Source organism: Drosophila innubila, chromosome X (assembly GCF_004354385.1).
Source record: "Drosophila innubila isolate TH190305 chromosome X, UK_Dinn_1.0, whole genome shotgun sequence".
Lineage (NCBI taxonomy): Eukaryota > Metazoa > Arthropoda > Insecta > Diptera > Drosophilidae > Drosophila > Drosophila innubila.
In genome coordinates this window covers 11,493,324-11,515,232 of record NC_047626.1, presented here as the reverse complement: position 1 = coordinate 11,515,232, position 21,909 = coordinate 11,493,324, and the positions used below count along the sequence as shown (strand labels likewise).

The following is a 21,909-nucleotide window of genomic DNA, read 5'->3' as shown; positions in this document are numbered from 1 at the left end:
TTAACCATATTGTTTGTCAATTTAATAAAACAAAATCAAAATGGTTTTTAATTCTTGTAATCACAAAATGTAAAGTTCTTCCGTAATATTTCGTATATACACGTATGTATTTAAAAAATGACATCGATTATATTCCTGGCAGCCACACCCGCATTTAGTAATGTAAATTTATTGACTTTGGTGCAAGACATAAATAGTTTAATAGGAAGCGGACGATGATGTTGATTGTTTTGTAGATTGAAAATAATATCATGAAGAAGCTTGTCGGTGAGTTGCCTGCAACCATTCAGATGCAACACTTGCAACTTGGGACAGGCCAGGATCAGTCGGAGTACCCCATTGTCAGTGATTTCCGTGCTATATCTGATATTGATTTCTGTCAGTTCTTGCAGTGTAAATAATGACTCTAATTTACGATCGGTGATCACATCACAGTCTGGCAAAATCAGCGTACGCAACGCGCTCAGTTTTCCAATCTCTGAAAGTATCTCGACATTGGTACAGTTTCCAAAAAATCCATCTATTTCGAGATATTCCAACTGCTTGGACTTGTGGTCCACCAGCCATGTCATTATTATTAAAGGCAACGCAATTACATCGCGATCATAGATGTTCAATTGTAGTTTCTTAAGGCTTGGCAGCCTTGCAATGTGTTTATATTCATCAAGCACTTGATTTCCACAGCCAACGAAAAAAGACTCCAAGAATTTACAGCAATTGTTGTTGAAAAGCTGCTGAATACATGGGGATTCGAGAATAAAGACTGGCATGTGTAATTCCTTAAGCAGCGGTAGCCTACCAAATATTATATTCAACAATTCCGAGTGCTGCTGTGGCTCGGAGTATTCCAGAGTCAGTGAATCTATAGACTTTGGCAAACAATTAAAATGCTCTGCACTCATAATTTCAATGTCGAAAATATACAGTTTCTTAAGCTGATTTAAATGCCTGATTACTTGCAAATCTTTACTGGTGAGACCTTCGTAAAGTATTTCCAGATTTTGAAGACTGTCTAGTTTTGGAAACATTTGAAATATGTTGTACGTTGTGTTTTCATAGATTTCCATTGACTGTAAATTAATGCAATTCTTGCCAATTAATTCGCACACGAGTTTATAGTGTTTATCTGGTATTCTTCCTTTAATTTGCTGCACATTTCGTCCGGAAAGTTGAAAAAAATCACGCAGCTGCCACGCAGTCATTTCTTCAAATAATTCCAAATCGATAGATTTGTCCAGGATCGGCGACATTCCCTCATATATGTATCGAAAACGATAACAGGTGCGTGCAATGTGAATGCGATCAGATATCGATAATTGCCGGAATATATGTTCCAGGCAATAATCGTTCAATTTCATAACGGCAACAGTTTCATTGGGATCCACATTATCCGGTTTATCCGGCATTTTCTCGGCATCTGTTTGAAGCCAACTGTAAATTGGCTGGACTGTTATGCGGCCTTCGTTGACATCATGGGACTCTCTCTTCAATGCATTGGCAGCATGTCGAGGATTCTCAAAAACAACGTAGCCAGTTCTTTCTTTATTTTCACTCGGAAACAGATGCAATTGTTCAACGTATCCAAATGTCTCGAAATACTATTGAATCTGCTGCTCCTTCAGCCCTTCTTTGATATTCTTTAAAAACAAATTATTCACCAACACATGATCTTCCGTGTAGGCCAATTCTTCTTTGAAGTAATATTTTACATTAAACGGAGGCACAGTCATTGCTCGGTTATCTTTTGGTTGATAAGCGATTATCGTCGCATTTCAAACAGCGATAAAGAAATTTAAAAAATAAATAAATAAGTTACGACCAATACACTACAAATGTTGTGGAAGTGCTGCCAACTTTTCTTAGTCATGTCACAACAAAAAAATGGGCTGGCAGGCTTGGCTCACGGACCTAGGACCACTTTCATATTGTGATCAATTTCCAAAAAGTATCAAACTATGCCACTTCTATAAATTTAAAGCTAGAATTTTTAAAACTTGTGCAGAATTTTTGTTCAAATTATCAATATTTCGTATTTTTAATTTAGCAAAAATGTATTGACATAAGCTGGCGCCATAGTCTTGAAATGTATGGTAGCACTGGCCCCTGACATTTGAAATAAGAGAGCCGAAGGGTAGCCAACACACACCACGCGTTAAAATAATGGCAGTTGTTAAAGTAATTAATTTTTAATATTAAGACATCGCGCCGAACTATTTATCTAGGATGACCAGGGCTACCATATAGTATTTTAGTTTTATTTCTGCTGCCACCTAGTTAGAGATTTTTTCGAAATAGTATCAAAGTTGCCAGACTGATAAAAGCCATGAAATTGATCGGCAATCGTTATCGAAACTTCAAAATTGATGACAACTCTAAGTCACCAGCAGGCATTCGTCCAAAAAAGCATCATCATTGCGATACGAAAATTTGCCGACTGCATTATTTCGAAAGACTCTTAATAAATATTTTGTTTTACAATAATCTAATAAATTAACTAAAGATGTCTTCACGTTACGATCGTGCTGTAACTATTTTCTCACCCGACGGCCATTTACTTCAGGTTGAATATGCCCAAGAAGCGGTTCGCAAGGGTTCAACAGCGGTAAGTCTCATTTGTTGTGTTTCTTTTTGTGTGTGCATTCAAAATAAGTTAATTGTGTATATCCAATTATAATTCAGGTTGGCGTTCGTGGCGGCAACTGTGTCGTCCTAGGCGTTGAGAAGAAATCGGTCGTCAAGCTACAGGAAGATCGCACAGTTCGTAAGATTTGCGTACTTGATCATCACGTTGTGATGGCTTTTGCGGGCTTAACTGCAGATGCACGCATTCTCATTAACCGTGCTCAGGTCGAGTGCCAGAGTCATCGCCTTAACGTTGAGGATCCAGTGACCCTCGAGTACATTACCAGGTAAGAGCACCACTCTGAGAGACCCTGTAATTATATTGTACAAATCACGTACACACCCGAACATCCAAAGTATGAAAGTCGCTGTCAAAGAGGCTCGACTATGAGATACCCTGGTCCAAGGTGTATTTTTATAAAGTGACAGCTTCGTTGACAGCTGAGATAGTTAAACAATCAAAAGTGCTCTCTTGGCTTTCGAACTGTCAAAATTCGTAACTAAACGAGAGCAACTGTGCCAAATCTCGACTCATTAGGACAGAGATTACCTACCAAATTTGGTGTTTTGCACTCTTACCGCCTCTGAGATTCATTCGTTCATACGAAGTGAATTATATTGACTCGATTGATTAAGCTAAAGTCCCAATGGGATTTCATCCAATCATTTATTAAATAGATTTTGATTGATTCTTGCAGATATATCGCACAACTGAAACAAAAGTACACTCAGAGCAATGGACGTCGTCCATTTGGCATTTCATGCCTCATTGGGGGCTTTGACGCTGATGGTTCTCCCCATCTATTCCAGACAGAACCATCTGGCATATTCTATGAATACAAAGCCAATGCAACCGGACGTTCAGCCAAAACAGTTCGCGAATTCTTTGAGAAAACGTATCGCGAGGAGGAAGTTAGCACCGAACGTGGAGCCGTTAAATTGGCAATTCGCGCTCTTCTTGAGGTGGCTCAATCTGGTCAAAATAACTTGGAAGTGGCCATTATGGAAAATGGCAAGCCCCTAAAAATGCTGGATCGCAATGTTATATTGGAGTATGTGAACATCATTGAAAAGGAGAAGGAAGAGGAGCTGGAAAAGAAAAAGCAGAAAAAGTAATACCCAAATAGCTGTTTGCTAGGTTCTTTAACATCTTTTCGGCATACCGGAGGTATCTTTTTAATTTCATATTTTTGTAAAATTTGAAATACTGTAAAATGAAAAATCTATAAGGATATGTATAAAATACATGGTGGAAAATACACATGATGAAAATAAACTTTAATAGGGTCGGGTGTTTCGGTTTCGGTCATAAACAAATTAGTTAAGAATTTAAGCCAAGTACATATAAAATTTATTGATGAATTGCATTGGGATAAAATTTTAACAAAAAAATCAAAATGTGAGGGAATTTGTTTAAGAAAAACCAGCAACACGATATTATCAGAAAGCTATCGTAAGGATTGTAGTTGTATTATATCGATTAGTGTTAATGTACTCAACAGTTGTGCGATAACATTATGGGCTGATAATAAGCTTAAAAAAATTCAAACTGACAACTTAAAATAGTAAACAAACAAAAAAAAACACAATTATAATTTGTGCAACACCATTTGTCTGCTGTCGGAAATTCCTTCATATATGTTAACGATGAAAATAATTGGTGCGACACTATCGATAGTGTAATTCGCCATCGATAGTGGTGCACAAAACAAAACACTCGATATATCGATAATAACATCGGTGTCTTTTCCTGCACTAACTACTACAATCCGCAGTCGGAAGTTGTGTGTCCAAAGCGAGAGAGCTGAGCAAGAAAATAAAAAAAAAAAACAACATAATAAAATTGTATAAAGCGAATAGCGAGAACGAGAAATATTAACACTTCAGCTGTTATACGAGAAAAACGTCTGGATCGCTTCGCTATTCAATTTAATTCAATTCATTCCCTTGCCTGTCATTCCAAAGCAAGCAACACCATCAGACTAAAATCAATAATTTAGTTGTGTGGTTTTCGCGGCTTTTTGTGTTATTCTTTAAAAAACAATCAATACCCGAAGGTAACGTGTGTACTCGTAGTAAAATAACAAATCACCTCAGTGTGCGTTTGCATTCGTTGACGCTTGACATATTGGTACACATTTTATTTATTTATTTCATTATTTTTTTTAATGCATGCAAATATGCAAATTGCGTACATTCACATTTGCAAACAAAAAACAATAAAAAAAAAGGAAAAATGAAAAGATAAGGCCAGCATCAATTAATCAAGCACTAAACGGTTGTTAAGACCACGTACCTACTAAGTATACAGTATGTCAAGTAATTGTTTTGATATGGCAAACAAAAATACATCCACATACAATTGTTGTTCATTTTTAAAAATTGTTAAACCCAGTGCATCTCATTATTTCCTTTTTAAACTTGCTCGCAGAAACTTAAGCAAATGCAATAAAATAAGAAAGTATATAAAATGAAAAGAATAGTATTTAATTTTTTTTATTTGCAATATATTATGTGTCAAAACAATTGCTTGGCATACTGTGTATATGAATATGAAATGTACACACATGCATACATATGTGCATTGCATATGTACATACAGATCCGTTGAAATGTACATACATACATGTTCATGTACATTGTACATACATATGTGCATACGCATCAACTTTAAAGTTTGTGTATTTGTGTTTCCGTATTGCGAAGCAAACTGAAATAAAACAAAATAGATACAAATGTCTAGTGCCAACAGGCCGATATATATATGTATAGAAATACTTGAATATATGATGTTAATGTGTAGAAATTTGGTTTTTTATTAACTCTATGTTGCATTATTAATCGTATGTAATGGATTCCTATTCCTTTTTGCTTTCCTTAACATCTCTCTGTATATGTATGTTCATATGTATGACATCGTTGTGTGCACATACATACAGACATTCTAATCTTATCTAGGGCGCAAGTAGTACGCCACCTTTGAAAAGACCTGTCCCCTTATCTGTTTATAACATTGTCAATACCATCATAATATGTATGTGAATATATATACCCATATACCTATATCAAAATGTATAATTTCTGAATGTTTCTTACGCCCTTTTTGCCGCATATCCGGCTTAAAAAAAATACATCTTTCTTGCTTATCCTGAAAAGCTTTTTACAGCAAATGATATCATAGTCTAGGAATTTGTTACAGTAAAACTGAGTATGGTAATAGAATTACAACTTATCCTCCAACTGAAAACATATTAAAGTTTCGACTTGACTGACTACAATTCTCTATGATAGTATTCTAATTAGGAGCACATATTCGTATTGTAATAATCCTATGCATCCAATGTCTTGGCCTATCTTATTTCTATATTATATCCTTGGCTTTTATTTCTTCTTGCGTATATATGTGATTCCCAATAAGAATTTCGACACATAATATTAAAATTTGGAAAAAAATACTAGTAAAGCAAAATCAGAAACCATGTTATTTAAAAAAAGAATTAACCAAATGAAGGAATATTGTTATTAGCAATTGAAAATATGAAGAAATGTTAAGAAGGCGAAAATTAGGAAGAATTAAAATCAAATATATATCAATAACATTTACGCAAATGCCATTTTTCCTAACTATAGTTAAATATTTAAGTTAGACTTCACAACTACTCTTAAAACGATAGATAATATGCCGAGGAGTGTATTAATATCAATATATTATGTGTCCCTAATTCTACCAAAATCAAATAAATCAAAGTTACTTGTCCTAATATTTATGTTCCTTAGTTGAATTTATAAATTTATGTTTCCTGTCCTGTTCCATCCTTATTTTGGTAGCTTACAATTTTATTCTTAAATTTTTTTGTTTTTGTAATTGTAACAAAAAAATGTTGGATCACTTTTTTGAGGTATATGTATGTATATTTTTTTTTGTCTTGGTTCTATGTATGTATGTATGTATGTGTTGACCCGACCTGACACTTTCGTATTTCACATTGTAATACAAATAGAATGGGCACAGAAACCAAGAGCAACAGTTACACAGGACAGATTTCAACAAGTGGCGGCAACCCTAAAGTGATGAAAGATTCTTTATCTTTAGTTCGTCAAACGGTTAAACAGCAATCGAACCAAATCAATTTGAATTTGAATTCAAATTTGAATTCGAACTCGAACTTGAATTTGTATTCAAGCGAACAGAACGTGGGTGATATTCGACCAACAACAAAGAAGCAGGAGGATAATACAACAACAACAACAACAACAACAACAACAACAAAAGATTCTATTGTACCATTTGTTCCAATATTTGTTGAAGAAGCTGATGTTATTCAAGGTGCTAAGGATATATTAAAAGTAATTCGACCGAATTGGAACCTCAATCACGTTGATTTTAAGGTAAAGTAATTTTATTCAAATTTACCTAATTAATTCCAGAAATAAAACCATAAAATAAAAATAAAAATACAAAAAAATTTTAAAAAGCAAGAAACAATCGAAATACCATCAATGTCATTTTCTACTTTTGCAAGATATCCATATCCGATCCATTGTTGTGTTCCAATGAGAGTATATCTTGCTAGAGATGTGCGCACATGGTAAATTCAAGCTCTCGCTCTATCAATCTGTCTACTTATGTATATCTGTCTCTGTCTTCGTCTCTCTCTGGGCTTTCATAGTTTTTGCGACTACTACTTGTACCTCATTTTCAAAAAAAAAAAAACAAAACAAACAAAAAAACCCATATATGTGTATGTATCCTATCCATTTATTAATATTTCCAACCCGTACAACTATAATTTATGTATTTAAAGGTATGCCTGATGCCCAATGCACATCACGTGGCTTTCCAGTTAGAACTACTTAGATATTTACTCGCTTAAACTTGACTCAATAACAACAATCGACTATACGTATTACCAACCCGTACCATACAATACAATACAAAAATAAGTATATACACTCATATATATCCACTGTATTACTAATTCATTGTTTTGAATAGAACTGAAGTCATGTTTATAAAAACAAAAATTCAGGGTCGCTTGCACAACTTTATAAGCAGTGTTGCCAATTTAGCTATTTTGTCATCTATCTAGACTACGCAGTTTTTTAAAACAAATTTCATAATTTTTAAAGTAGAATTTATAACTATAAACCTAAATGGAAAAAACTACAAATTTTTTAACATCAATTCAGGATCTGCAAATATATAATATTCAGGATTCAGGATCTGTCCATTATAACATTAAGAGACAAAAGGAATATTTCGAATTATAAATACTTCAATCTGATTTTCGGCATTATAAGCTTATACAAAATTAACCTTTTTTTTTTTAGCTTTTTCTAGTTACTTTTTTTTGGTTGAAAACTACGCTATATTAGCCCTTGAAATTCCGACAACACTGCTTATGAATAGTAGCAAAAATTAAGTGGTATTTGAGTTGCGAATAACTAACATTGTTGTGATTTTAAAGGCGTGTTTAACTACCTTGAGTATTGTGAGAAATATAAATATGTAAAGCTGTTGTTTATAAATCAAATTAACTTTGTTTCACATTGAGGGAATCCGTAACAGAATAATGGAAGCGGGAGTTGGTGTAAACAAAAAAAAAAAAAGTGAAATAAAAACCAAACCGGTTCGACTAAATATTACTTAAAGGGTGCTAAAAACGAGCTGTACATATTTGTACATTCATTTATAAGATTATCTATCTCTATAATGCATATACTATATATGTTATGTACAGGAACTACTATACTATGTAGTATGTATATAATATAACTTGTTTTGATAATGATGTTGACGATGTCACGGCGATAACACATGCATACATACATAGACATATACACATCACAACACATCACATCACATCACATACACGTGTGTACGTACATACATACATACATACATATGTAGTTCTCTTAGCCGTAACGTTGGCTACTTTAAATCACAAGAATTTCGTTTGATTATGCCGTATGCTTTTGCGGCTTATCAAAAATTGTTATGTCTGGACCCCGTTAAAGCACATGGTGCGACGACATACGCATACGGATGTATGTATATACGTATGTACATATGTATGTATTTAATACACTTAAGTAGAGTTTAATGAGCACATGTGCTTTCCTATCATTCGGGGCTTTACTGTTTGCGATCTAGCTGGTTGCAAATGTCAAAAAGTTTATCGCCCTTAATTACTAACAAACATCTGTATATACATATACACGTATATGTGCATAAATCATTTACCTACAGTTAGTCAAGTAAATGCTTTGACTTAAATCAAATCAAATAAAAATAGATTTTTAAACATTATTACAGTTGCTATACTATTTTTAAAAATAATAAAAAAAAATACGCAAAATTTGATGTATTTGTCAAATCAATTACTTGACTAACTGTATGCTGATATGTATGTATTTAAATCGGAGTGCCACTTAGCGTATATCTGTGTAGTATCAATAAAAAACTTGTAGAGTCCAATTTATGCACCGTTAAAAAGTAATAAGTATAAATTAATTATTAACCATTATATCAATGAGTGTCAATATTCTAATGTTTTGATTCTTTCTGTTTTTCTCTTCCACCTGGTTTCGTATCTCTAGAAATTTACGGATGGCATAACAAATAAGCTTGTTGGCTGTTTTCACAATAGTTCCAAATTGGGCAATGATAATGATGAGTCCTATTTATCAATTAACAATGCCCAGAAGAGAATATTGCCGGTACAATCGGAAGATCCGGTTATATTACAAGATGAATTTACAACAACAAATGATAGAAACGAAACGGATCATTTACCTGTACAATACTCCGATAACGTAGTCCTTGTACGTGTCTATGGCAATAAAACGGACCTATTGATCGATCGGAAAGCTGAAACGCAAAATTTTCAATTACTGCATACATACGGCTTGGCGCCATCGCTCTATGCAACATTCAAGAATGGCCTCGTTTACGAATACGTACCTGGTAGCACCTTAAATATTGAGAGTGTACTATCTCCAGATATTTGGCCATTGGTTGCACGTCGCATGGCCGAAATGCATCGTGTGGTTCGAAAGAATAACGATGATGAACCATTGCCAATGATTTGGAAAAAGACGCAAAGCTTTTTTGATTTAGTACCTGAACGATTTAGTGATGCTGATAAACACAAAAGGTAATACTAACCATCTTCCAAACAAACAAACAAACAAACTACAAACAATCCAATCCAATCAATATATATACTCACTCATATATATGTATGTTGCATTTGATTTGCAGAGTGAAAGGAACATTTTTACCTATTGGCCGGCTGCGTGAGGAGTTTAACAACTTGTACAAATACTTGGAGGCATTAGAGAGTCCAATTGTATTCTCCCACAATGATTTGCTATTGGGAAATGTAATATACACGAAGAGCATGAATGCGGTTAATTTCATTGACTATGAATATGCCGATTACAATTTTCAAGCCTTTGATATTGGTAATCATTTTGCGGAAATGTGCGGAGTCGATGAGGTCGATTATACACGATATCCGAAACGCGAATTTCAATTGAAATGGCTGCGTGTTTACCTTGAGAGTTATCTGCAGCGGAGCAACATTCAGAACGAGGAAGTCGAACATCTGTTTGTCCAAGTGAATCAATTCGCACTGGCAGCACACATCTTCTGGACTGTTTGGTCTCTATTACAAGCCGAGCATTCCACTATTGACTTTGATTACGTTGGGTATATAAATATTTATATATATATATATATATAGATACAAATTTACAATATTCCATTTGAAACTATATATCATTAACTAAATCTCTCTTTATTTTCAGCTATGCATTTCTACGTTACAATGAATATTTGGCTCGCAAGGAGGAATTCTTATCATTGACTGCATCAAAGAACAATAAATGATTTTATCCCCGATATTCAAGAAACACAATTCTGTGACCCAGTGATGTACTTATTATATATGTATATATACATATATGTATAGACTATGGCTGTTTAAGATATGTATATGTACAATTTACATAGTATATATGTACTTTATATAGAGATATATGTTGTGCATGTGTATATGTGTTCACAAAAAATCCTCATCCTTCTCCTCAAATGAAATCAGTGCCGTATCACAATTTCAGCCATAGTATATCCATATATATATAATGAATTTGTATATGTTCTTTAATTTGTATATTGATATTTGGTAGTCATTAATAAATAAACATAAATATTTAGTTTTCATATCGATGCATTAACAGCTCAACATCTGATTAATTCCAAGTAGGGAAACTTGAACATAGCTTAACGAAATTTTTTTTGTAGAAACACCCGGATCAAAGTTTCATATATCGGTGTGTCTAGTCATCTCTGTTGCACAGCTTGAAAACGAAAGAGAGGGCAATACATACAGTCTCAACCGGAGTGTGAATTAATACTCATCTGACAAATCGACAGATCTAAATTATCAATTCCTTCCATTGCCATTAAGTAATACATAATCGGGGTTGTAAATAGTCTTTATTGATTTACTAAGGATTAAAAAAAAAATTAAACAGGCAGACAGAAACTAAGCATATTTACAGTTTATAGGATCGCTGATGCTTCCATTAATCAATATATGTAATTATATATACATTTATGAATACTATAAGCATTTTGTGTTTTACAAACTGTTTTCTTTTTCTCCACAACAACAAATTTATTTAATTTATACAAAATTATTCTCGTATAATTTAATGTACTTCCTACATATTCTTTAATATTATACTCTTGTTCGATTTCCGTCGCCACCAAGTTTTTGTACAATCTGTAATTAAAAAACAAAATCAAATTAACAAACAGAATAGGTTTCCGCTCAAATTCGAATTTAACTGCTGTTAGTAGGGAGTTCACTTGTTCATTAACGATGACCAGATTAATATGGCGCGAAATTTAAATAAAAAATAAATTGTTATACATTCATTGAATTTAGCAATATAATTGGTGTAATTAATTACACAATTTTATTTGAAAATTAAAACTGATAAAAGGTGGGGTTAAGTTGTATAATTTAGTCTTCATTAAACATACTACAAATTTCTGACAATGATTCTAGCTACAAAATTAAAAAAAAGGCAAAAATAAGATGTACATTTTGGAGAAGTTACAAATTTTTGTATTTCAATTGAAAATAAAGGCTACCAGACGTTTAAACTATCGTTAACTGCAATTTGATCTGGAAATGGGGAATTGACCATTTTCCGGAACCTGGTCTGCTTTTTTTGGGAATCAAGCGTTGCCGTAAGTTTAAAAAAAATGACCAAAAAATGCAAACGGCGCGGCATTTAAATTTTTTCTGATTTTAAGCAATAATTTGAAAAAATATAAACAGTTTAATGAACATTTTTAATTTAAAATTAAACAAAATAAAGATGGATTTGTTTATGATTACTGGGAGCTCGTGGTGCCACATGGGAAGAAGTTATATAATTTAATTTAATTAATTCGAAAACTTGAACAAAAATTCTGCACAAATTTTCCAAATTCTAGCTTTAAAATTATAGAAGTTGCAAATTTTGATACATTTTGGAAATTGATCACAATATGAAAATGGGCCTAAATTCGCAAACAAAGCCTGCCAGCCCGTTTTTGGTTGCGACATAACTATTAAAACAAGTTGGCAGCGCTGCTTCTACTGTCAGCTGTCATACCTAAAAGGGAACGAGAGCAGAGAAGCAAGCGACTTTCCTAAAATTACGATTTATTATTAATCATGGCGAGCTATATTGCAAGGAAGGGACCTATGGTATTCTGTAAGTATGCGGTTAATAAATGCAGTCAATTTGATTGCAATTGAAAAAAAGCGCAACCTATAACGGTGCGTGCCAAAATGATTACGTAAATATGTAACATAAATTCTGACATTCCCCATCCCTATCACACACACTATTTCTATTCCAGCCAACCTGGGCAAGTGGGCCTACAATTTGTCGGGATTCAATCAATACGGTAAGAAAGGAGTGTTCAAAATGCAAGTGCTTGCAAGTAATTGTCATTTGATCGTTTTGAATAGGTCTGCACCGTGATGATTGCCTCTACGAAAACGAGGATGTGACGGAAGCTGTCCGCCGCCTTCCCCGTAAATTGTACGATGAGCGCAATTACCGCATTATGCGTGCATTGCATTTGTCAATGACTAAGACGATTTTGCCCAAGGAACAGTGGACAAAGTATGAGGATGATGTCAAGTACTTGGAACCTTATCTGAAGGAGGTTGTGGCTGAGCGCGAGGAACGTGAGGACTGGAACAAGAACCATTAAATTGATTTCTGTCACTGTCACTCTCACTGGACTTGTAAATGTTGCAAATACATTAGCTTAGATTCAAATTAAAACTCCTATGGTTAACTTTTCCTTTATCTATTATAGACAACCTATTATTTTTTTTTCAGAAATAGCCGTTAAATTTTATTTATCGGATTGTGGGGAGATTTAATTTAATTGAGAAAGTGGAATGCAGCAGACAATCAATTTAAATGTAATTTGTAAATAATACTAATTTAATCGTTGCGATGGAACTCATGTTTGGAATGCATACTATTAAATTCGAGTGCTTATGCGTTTAGATTGTCCGGTTTATCTTACCTTTTGCATAAATGGTAGATTGAAAAGTGATCCTAGAACCGGCACACGGCCAAGAAAATTGATGGCAACAGGGAAGAAGCCACTGAAAATAAATATAAAAAGTTATTAGTAATCTTGCAGTTTGGCAAAGCGGCAATTTGATGATTTCTCGAGTTATTGCCGATTTACTGGCATTTGCGCTCAACTGTTGATTAAACTTGTATTTCTATTGTAATTAAGGGATATTTTCATATTTTAAATAAATAAATGATAGAAATTGAGGATAAAGTCTGCGGTAAATGCTAATGACGCCTAGATATATCAAAGTATAAATGAAAATTATTCAAATTATGTGCTTGCTAATTAAATTTTTATAACTTTCTTTTTGATTCGGACACAAATTTAAGAGCTAGTAGTTATTATACCCTGTACAAGCGCAGAAGAGGTGTGGCAGACCCCATAAAGTACATATACATATGTATTCTTGATCAACATTAACACCTACATTTAAAAAACTAGTTTGATCGGACTAAAATAAGAGGAAGAGAACACTGACGTGTTGATGTCCGATTTTTAGGTGCAACCATAATTCATGGCATGCAATAATGGGAAAACCAAGCAGCACGATGACAATTCCTCCAAAGAATGCTGTTGTGCCTTTAACTTTATGACGTTGAAAGAAAAAGCGTAGAGTTCTCTCCACGCCAATAACGCAGCCAAGACCCGCAATGAAAAGGATCTGGAATAAATGGAATAGATATAGATTCAGTTGATAGCATTTATGAATTGCACATATATGACAATTTGGAATCCAACGCACGTTTCCTATTGCAAGCAAGCCTTTATCGAAGAGCAGCAGCATGCCAAGAAATAAGAATGATATGCCAAAGCCAGCCAAACCGATGCCGATTTCTGCAAAAAGGTGTGCAATTAATAAAGTTAATTAAATGCATTAATATGCCAGCAAATACAATTAAATGTCGCACATACTTTGCAGATCTGTAATTTCAATCATTCTGTCGTTTTTGGTTATATTTGCTTAAAAGGATAAGAGAGTGCATAAAGTGTATTCCACGTAAACACCAAATGTTCCATTATTATGAATATAAACAATCATGGCAGGGTTGCATGTTGCAATCAGTGTTGCTAAAGGTATCAAATGTATGACATACAAAACGGAATGATACGGTTTCACATAAACGGGGAAATGAAATATAATTTGTTGAACAACCTATATATAATTTCCAACTATAATGCTTATGCTCACATAGAAGCATGAACCAATATAGTTTCCTTCCTCTTTTTATTTACCCCATTAAAATTTTCATTTAATTTAAAGGCTTAACTGATTTTACTATTTTCAAAATTTTTAAAAAATAGCTAATAACAACATATAGACAAAAAAGCATTTAAATCTAAATTGTTTTTGCGTGAACTTTTGCAAAGTTTTAGAAAAATAAAACTGAATATTAATATTACAAAATATGTGCATTTAAAATAACCAGATTTTCGGAAAAAAGCAATAGCAATAGAACTTTGAATATAGCCAAAACTAGCTATAAAATAGCTAAGTTGGCAACAGGGCCAGATAAAAAATTTATAGGTAATAAAAAAAAGTGTTTCATTCCAGTATCCCAGCTATTGAGCGTGTGGACAGCCAGGGTGCTCTTTTCGATAAGTTGACGGATGCTCGATATATCGATTTTGTGCACCCCTGGCCTCACACGCCATTTTAACCACAGAAAAAAATCTCGAGTTGAAAATTCGACTGACGCTTGAGTTGCAAAAGTGCAGAGTTCTCAAAAAATAAAAAAGAATTAATATTTTCTTATAATCAAGGAATTACTTTAATCTTGTATTAGTCATGGATCGTGAGTGTGCATTTAGAAAGTGCTGCAATTAGTATTGTGAACTAAAGCGATATTTATTTTAGGTGGTGGTTATGGCGGTGGTGGCGGCGGCGGCGGCGGTGCCGGACAGTACAATAATTTTGCTGTTCCTCCGCCAAATTACCAACAAATGCCAAATAAACCTGGCAACTATAACGAGCCCCCTCCAAACTATAGCAAACCGGGCGGAGGTAAGTCCAGTATATAAGTGAAGTAAAAATGTTTGCAATTAAACAATTAATTCTTTAAGGTTATGATTCTGGCCATCGTGGTGGTGGCGGTGGCGGCGGCGGCAGCGGCGGTGGTGGCGGCGGATCATGGAACGACAGAGGAGGCAATTCCTATGGGTATGTTATTATTATTACGTTATTATACAAATACAACACAGTGCTCAATGAGGCAACGAGTATTCAATTCAGGCAAAGTGTGTCGCAAATTTAAAATACCAAAAATACAAAATTACAAAGCTATTATCCATACATACACATACAATTACAAAGAAAAATCAAGATAACTCAGCAGTATATCGCAAATGAAAAGCGTAAACAAAACTCGTGAGAATTATAAATAAAATAAGAAGAATAAAAACAAGAGTCTTTTCCAATAAAATAAAACCATTAAATTGTATGTTTCGTGTGCGTAATGTAAAAAAACATCACATTCAGTATGTCAGTTAATTGTTTTGACAAAGACTTAAAATACTTCTAACAAATAAAATAAACTTTAACTTTGAATTTAAATTCTTGAAAATTTGCATATTTAATTGAATTTTGCAAAAAAATAAAAAAACAACTTCAGTTGTATATTTGATTATAGTTTATTATGATTCTTCGAACAAAATAAAAACTATAAATAATGGGATTCATTACATTTAATTATAAATGTGCGCTTTTTTATTTTGTCAAAACAATTGCTGAATAACTGTACATATAAGTCCTTCTAATCGATTCAAAATCAAAGAATGCCATTGAAAAAACACCCAAAGGATTGCTGATAAGTTGATGTGTTCGAAAAAACCCCATGATAAGCATTATAAAGTGTTTGGTATTCGTAATATATTTCAAGTGTGTGCAAAAAAAATGAAAGAGACCTGCATAAAATGAAACGTTAGAAAACTAGCAAGATTATTTAAAATTATGTTTATATATAATTGTAAATATCAATAAAATGCCCATGAATTTAAAGCTGCGAACGTGACTTACAATTGATATTATATTATGTGTTGAACAAATATTGGTTAAGTGCCTTGATTCACACACACGCACCCCTGAAACAAGATCAAGAATCAAGAATATATATATTTATAAGCGGGGTATATATAAAGGTTGATTGCCAGATGGTATTATCTATTAAGTGAGAAGGAAGCCTGACTGTATAATAAGAATTAATTTCTAACAAACATCGTCAAAACATTCACAAAAAATACAAATTAAGCTAATTACAAACAGTTAAATTAAATTGGTACTTGTAAATTATAACAGTTGAACAGTTAATGCGAAGGATAATCGCCGCTGTTATACAATTGACATCAAGAGTGATATCGTATATCGTACCTTCGATAAGTTAAAAACAAACAAGAGTCAATAATAAGTTAAAATAATATATTTATCATAAAGAAACATAACAAATTGGATTCTTGCATGAAAGAAAAATCGAACAAATTACAAAAAAAAAAAAAAAAACATGGATGTGCGAACCACTTAAAAATCAAATGAATTGGATTAAGCTAAGTAGTTATTGAAGATAACTTAAAACAATTAAATAAGTTGCCTTACAATAAGTAAATAATTGTCAGTGGTATTTAAATTAACTTTCTATTAGTTTTACAATTTGTTTTGTGTAGTTTGTGTATTTGTTTATGTATACATATATAAACATATATATATTATTTGCTATAAATCAAAGTAATTCATGTAGAAAGTATAATATTGAAGTTTCTAATTATAAGAACTTTGTCAAGGATTCATGTGTATTAGCGACTCATGGATACTATGAAACTTCGGCTGTTCGAAGATATATATTAACTGAAATATTAATATTATTATAATAAACTATAATAAGTATTAATATATGCTTAATCAGCATCAATTGCCGAGTTGTTTTAGCCATGTCTGCTTATTAAGTCACCAATTTTGGTGCGATACCTCTATTTCTGATCCGCCGAAATCGAAAATAAAGACTAAGCAATTAAATAAATATATTAACTATCCCTATGCCAATTGGTGGGTTACCAGAACACTTTGATGGAACTAGTATATTCGTAAATATGTGTTGGACAAACAAAACGACAACGAATTATTTTATTATTATTATTATACCGACATGGAAATCAAGAGATTTACACATTGTAGTATCAGAGTGTGCTGGTAAAAGTGTAACGCTAAAAGTAGAGTCTAAAAATAATAAATATATTTTTTTTAAAATAGATTTTACATATATGCATATAATGTATTGTATGTAAATGTAGGATGATTATATAGTATGATATATGTAAATATAAAAATTATAATGGAGGCGTGGGCGTAAAACTTCCTCATCATAATGCATTACAATCCAAACATCAAAATCAAAACATTAAATAAGTTATTCAATATCCTCTTTTAGAAATGGAGGCGCCAGCAAGGACAACTACAACAAAGGTAAAATAATGCAAAACAATTTGCAAACATATATCGAGTAATGTATAACATTAATTTACTACAAATCAAATACAAATACAAAATACAGATAAACAGATAAAACAGAAAGAACATTATTAGGAAAAGTAAACAAAAGTTTTAAGAGAACAAAAAAAAGTAAAGGGAAGGGAAGAAAACGCGTTGTTTTATGGTCGTTTGTTGTTATACTTTGTTCGAGTTCATGAGTAAAATTTCTGGTATAAATTTGATAAACTAATTGATAACTACATCAATTGTAGGGAGTCTATTTAAAGTGTAGAGTGTATTCATGCGTACTACGTAATTGTGTTATTCTGGTATACAAAAGATCTCCCTTCTAATGGGTCTATTATTGGTTTGGCTTGGTTTGGTTTGGCACGCGAATATCTCTTCAACAATATATGTGTATGTATATTGATCTTGATCAACGAATTATGTTAACTCCTGTTATTTTTGTGTGTGTCTGTGTGCTGTGTTTATACTATATCTATCTAACTATCAATTAGTTGATCAAGCTAGAGTTGCCAGATTTACGAGAGAGAGAGTGTATACAAAACAATATAAACATATACATATATGCATATGTGCGTCCAAATTAAAATCGGTGTAATGAGGTGCCTTTGAAATTTCTGGTTTCGAAATAAAGAGTAATACCACTTAAGATCATTAGAGATAACTACAAAACAAAAGCAAAGTTAAGGTTAAATGACCCAGTAACGAGCGAGACACGTCGCTATCCTACATGTTATTGTGTGTATATATATTCTATACTATACTATTACTTTATAGAGTTTAAGAGAGTCGAGTCTTAAATGCGCTCTGGTTTTGTCCCCAATTTTTAACGAGTGTTAAGCACATCATCAGCACGTCGTCGTCGTCGTCATTATTCTTGTTGTTGAGGGTCAAGTCCTTTTTACCCAATTAAACAAACAAATCGATCAATTCATTTAAACAGCATTTCTAATATATTGTCCCTATTTTTGTAGGATACGGTGGCAGTAGCGGCGGTGGAGGAGGCGGCAGCAGCGGTGGTGGTGGAGGCGGCGGTGGCAACGATATGATCACACAGGAAGATACAATCTTTGTTTCTGGCATGGATCCATCCACCACGGAGCAAGATATCGAAACTCATTTCGGTGCCATTGGCATTATTAAGGTAAGTCCGACAACATACTTTATGTTTGTATCGATGAGGTCGCAAATAACATTCGACCCTTAAGTGACTGAGCAGTAACAATTTTGAATAACACTTCCAACATACATTAATGTGCTAGTAATGAGTTAACCCAAATTACTGATATCAGGGACTGCAAATAATAATTGAACTTAAATAAATTGACAACTTAAACATTTTTATAAAAAAATTGAGTAATAAATATTATTTTAGATTATTATTATAAAAAATTAAAAATAATAATTAATTTAAATTTTTATTATAAAAACTAAAAATAATTATTATTTTCAATTTTTATTATAAAAATCTAAAATAAAAAGTATTTGTCAATTTCTATTATAAAAATTGAAGAATAGAAATCCAGTGTAAATATCAATACCTTAAACATCCTTAATATATGTCCTTTAATGTATCATATGAAAAGTATTGAGTCACACATTATAAATATTTTTAGATTTTGGAAATACGCCACTTGGTTCAAAGAATATTCACATTCAATTTTAATGTTTCAATTTGTATAAAAGAAATTCACAAATAATTTTTATTTTTGATTTTTATAATAAAAATTTAAATTAATAATTATTTTTAACTTTTAAAATAAATATTGAAATTAATAGTTATTTTTCAATATTTTTTATAAAAATCAGCTGATAATTGTTATTTCATAATTTTTATTTTAAAATTATAACTCTAAAAGTCCCTGACTGAAATACATGAGTGATAAATGGTATATTTAAAATTGAGAGGTGTTTTGCTTGAGCAATGACAGCAGAAAAGCAAATTTAAACTGACTTAATGGAGCGATATTTGCGAGCTCAGCACTAAACACTACTATATTAAAATACTTATATTTTTAAATTGCAGAAAGACAAGCGTACAATGAAGCCAAAGATTTGGTTGTACAAGAATAAGGAAACTGGCACCTCGAAGGGTGAGGCGACCGTCACCTACGATGATGTGAATGCTGCACAGTCGGCCATTCAGTGGTTCGATGGCAACGATTTCAACGGATCTGTCATCAAAGTCTCGCTGGCCCAGCGTCAAAATAATTGGAGCAAAGGCGGCGGCGGCGGCGCTCGCGGTGGCTTCGGCGGACGCAGTCGCGGTGGCGGCGGTGGCCGCTTTGATCGCGGTGGCGGTGGAGGAGGCGGTGGGGGCGGCGGTGATTATGATCGCGGCAGCGGAGGCGGCGGCGGCGGTGGTGGAGGCCGTGGAGGTGGACGCTTTGGCGGCGGCGGTGGTGGTGGCGGTGCTGGTGCCGGCGGCGGAAATGTGCAGCCTCGCGATGGCGACTGGAAGTGCGCCAGCTGCAACAACACCAACTTTGCTTGGCGCAACGAGTGCAATCGGTATGGCCAGAGACTTGACACTAATATATTGATTTATACTCACATATTATTCATATTCATTGCAGTTGCAAAACACCAAAGGGCGACGAAGATGGCAACTCTGGCGGCGGTGGTGGTGGTGGCGGATTCGGTGGTGGCGGCGGCGGTGGCTACGGCGGAATGAACGAGCGTGGCAATGATCGCGGCTCAGGCGGAGGTGGATATCAGAATCGTGATCGTGGCAATGGAGGAGGCGGCGGCGGTGGTGGAGGAGGTGGTTACTCCCGCTACAGCAACGACAATGGTGGTGGTGGGGGTCGTGGCCGCGGTGGTGGCGGTGGCGGTGGCGGCGGCGGTGGCCGTAGGGATGGAGGCGGAGCCATGCGCAACGATGGCGGCATGCGCTCCAGACCGTATTAAATAACCATATTTTTTTTGTAACATTAAATAAATAAACATTAGCAAGTACTCTCTTTTAACTGTACTTTTATATTTACAAACACCCACACCACCAGTCAAGAAAGAACAATAAGACGGAAATGAAAAAAATTAAACGAACTAAAAGGAAAATCTAAAACTATCCCCAAAATGCAGAAATCATGCATGCATTTGCATTCGAGCCGAGTCACTATCCATTTATCATTTAATCGCTCGTTTTGACCTAGTATATTATATGTGTAATCTAATTTTACAAAAACAAACATAATTGTAATAGATACATACGAAATAAAACAAAAATAATAAAAAAAATAAATTATAAATATTAGACAGTTTTGTTAAACCAAGTCTTCCCCTTGAACGACACATGTGTGATATTTGTGTATATTCTAGATTCATTGGAACCTCATACATTACAGTCACAACATATACAACTATTTTAAGAATTAAGGCCGTGAAAGATTTAAAACCAGTTGATTTTTAAACTGTAGGTCGGCGACTTGAACTTAAAATTTCACTTTGATTTACTTTGATGCAAATTTTGGCTTCGATTTAAATGCAAAGGGTCCCCCTTTGAAATTTTAAAAATTAAAATTTTTAAAACTCAAGTTTTCACTTTTAATGGACTCCTTATATTGTAATTAGTAAAAAACAACACTTTAAATTTGATTCTGAGACGTTTCATTTTTTTGAAAAAAATCATGGTAAATCGGACAAAAATTTTGACTTGTAAAGTTGCTGAGTCAAAGATTTGACTAACTTCAAACTTTCATAACTTTGTAAAAACTAAGCCGATTTTGAAGCGGAATGTCATTTTGATCATGGTTTGGCCTCGAAATTCATTCTGCATTTAAAGTTTATTAATTTCGAAAAAAAAAATTTCCCTCTAGATATGGGTTGAGATTTTAATACCATAGGGTCCCCCCTTTGAAATTTTGAAAATTAAAAATTTTTAATCTCAACTTTTCACTTTTAATCAACTCCTTATAGCGTAATTAGTATAAAACAACACTTTAAGTTTGATTCTGAGGCGTTTCATTTTTTTGTAAAAAATCATGGTAAATCGGACAAGAATTTTGACTTGTAAAGTTGCCAAGTCAAAGATTTGACTAACTTTAAACTTTCATAACTTTGTCAAAACTGTACCGATTTTCAAGCGAAATGTCATTTAAATCATGGTTTGGCCTCTAAATTCATTCTGCATTTAAAGTTA

The 21,909-nt window shown here is 33.5% G+C and overlaps 5 protein-coding genes across 7 annotated transcripts; 4 read left to right on the top strand and 1 right to left on the bottom strand.

Annotated features, from left to right (window-relative positions):
- The first annotated feature begins 2,393 nt into the window (after positions 1–2,393).
- LOC117780500 (proteasome subunit alpha type-7-1) lies at positions 2,394–3,888 on the top strand. The gene is made up of 3 exons (XM_034617060.1): positions 2,394–2,602; positions 2,680–2,909; positions 3,321–3,888. Exons 1-3 carry the CDS (start codon positions 2,501–2,503, stop codon positions 3,736–3,738), a joined length of 750 nt encoding a protein of 249 aa, XP_034472951.1. The 5' UTR covers positions 2,394–2,500; the 3' UTR covers positions 3,739–3,888.
- A 463-nt stretch (positions 3,889–4,351) lies between these two features.
- Positions 4,352–10,544, top strand: LOC117780466 (ethanolamine kinase). The gene is made up of 5 exons (XM_034617019.1): positions 4,352–4,679; positions 6,624–7,011; positions 9,223–9,779; positions 9,887–10,336; positions 10,435–10,544. Exons 2-5 carry the CDS (start codon positions 6,625–6,627, stop codon positions 10,514–10,516), a joined length of 1,476 nt encoding a protein of 491 aa, XP_034472910.1. The 5' UTR covers positions 4,352–4,679; position 6,624; the 3' UTR covers positions 10,517–10,544.
- Positions 10,545–11,106: 562 nt separating this feature from the next.
- On the bottom strand, positions 11,107–14,298 carry LOC117780522 (vesicle transport protein GOT1B). 2 transcript variants are annotated; one of them, XM_034617082.1, is made up of 5 exons: positions 14,201–14,298; positions 14,031–14,122; positions 13,788–13,949; positions 13,232–13,320; positions 11,107–11,414 (listed from the first exon to the last, which is right to left on the bottom strand). In XM_034617082.1, exons 1-4 carry the CDS (start codon positions 14,223–14,225, stop codon positions 13,264–13,266), a joined length of 336 nt encoding a protein of 111 aa, XP_034472973.1. In that variant the 5' UTR covers positions 14,226–14,298; the 3' UTR covers positions 11,107–11,414; positions 13,232–13,263. The 2 variants fall into 2 exon arrangements, with proteins under 2 accessions (XP_034472973.1, XP_034472982.1); XM_034617091.1 differs by having other exon boundaries at positions 13,232–13,332; positions 13,805–13,949.
- LOC117780511 (cytochrome b-c1 complex subunit 7) lies at positions 12,258–12,994 on the top strand. Its single transcript, XM_034617071.1, has 3 exons — positions 12,258–12,399; positions 12,548–12,595; positions 12,660–12,994. Exons 1-3 carry the CDS (start codon positions 12,360–12,362, stop codon positions 12,905–12,907), a joined length of 336 nt encoding a protein of 111 aa, XP_034472962.1. The 5' UTR covers positions 12,258–12,359; the 3' UTR covers positions 12,908–12,994.
- Positions 14,299–14,885: 587 nt separating the features above from the next.
- Positions 14,886–20,828, top strand: LOC117780475 (RNA-binding protein cabeza). 2 transcript variants are annotated; one of them, XM_034617030.1, is made up of 7 exons: positions 14,886–15,081; positions 15,144–15,290; positions 15,350–15,446; positions 17,704–17,738; positions 18,743–18,912; positions 19,795–20,279; positions 20,345–20,828. In XM_034617030.1, the coding sequence occupies exons 1-7, from the start codon at positions 15,075–15,077 to the stop codon at positions 20,676–20,678; spliced, it is 1,275 nt and encodes a 424-aa protein (XP_034472921.1). In that variant the 5' UTR covers positions 14,886–15,074; the 3' UTR covers positions 20,679–20,828. The 2 variants fall into 2 exon arrangements, with proteins under 2 accessions (XP_034472921.1, XP_034472930.1); XM_034617039.1 differs by lacking the exon at positions 17,704–17,738.
- The last annotated feature ends 1,081 nt before the right edge of the window (positions 20,829–21,909 follow it).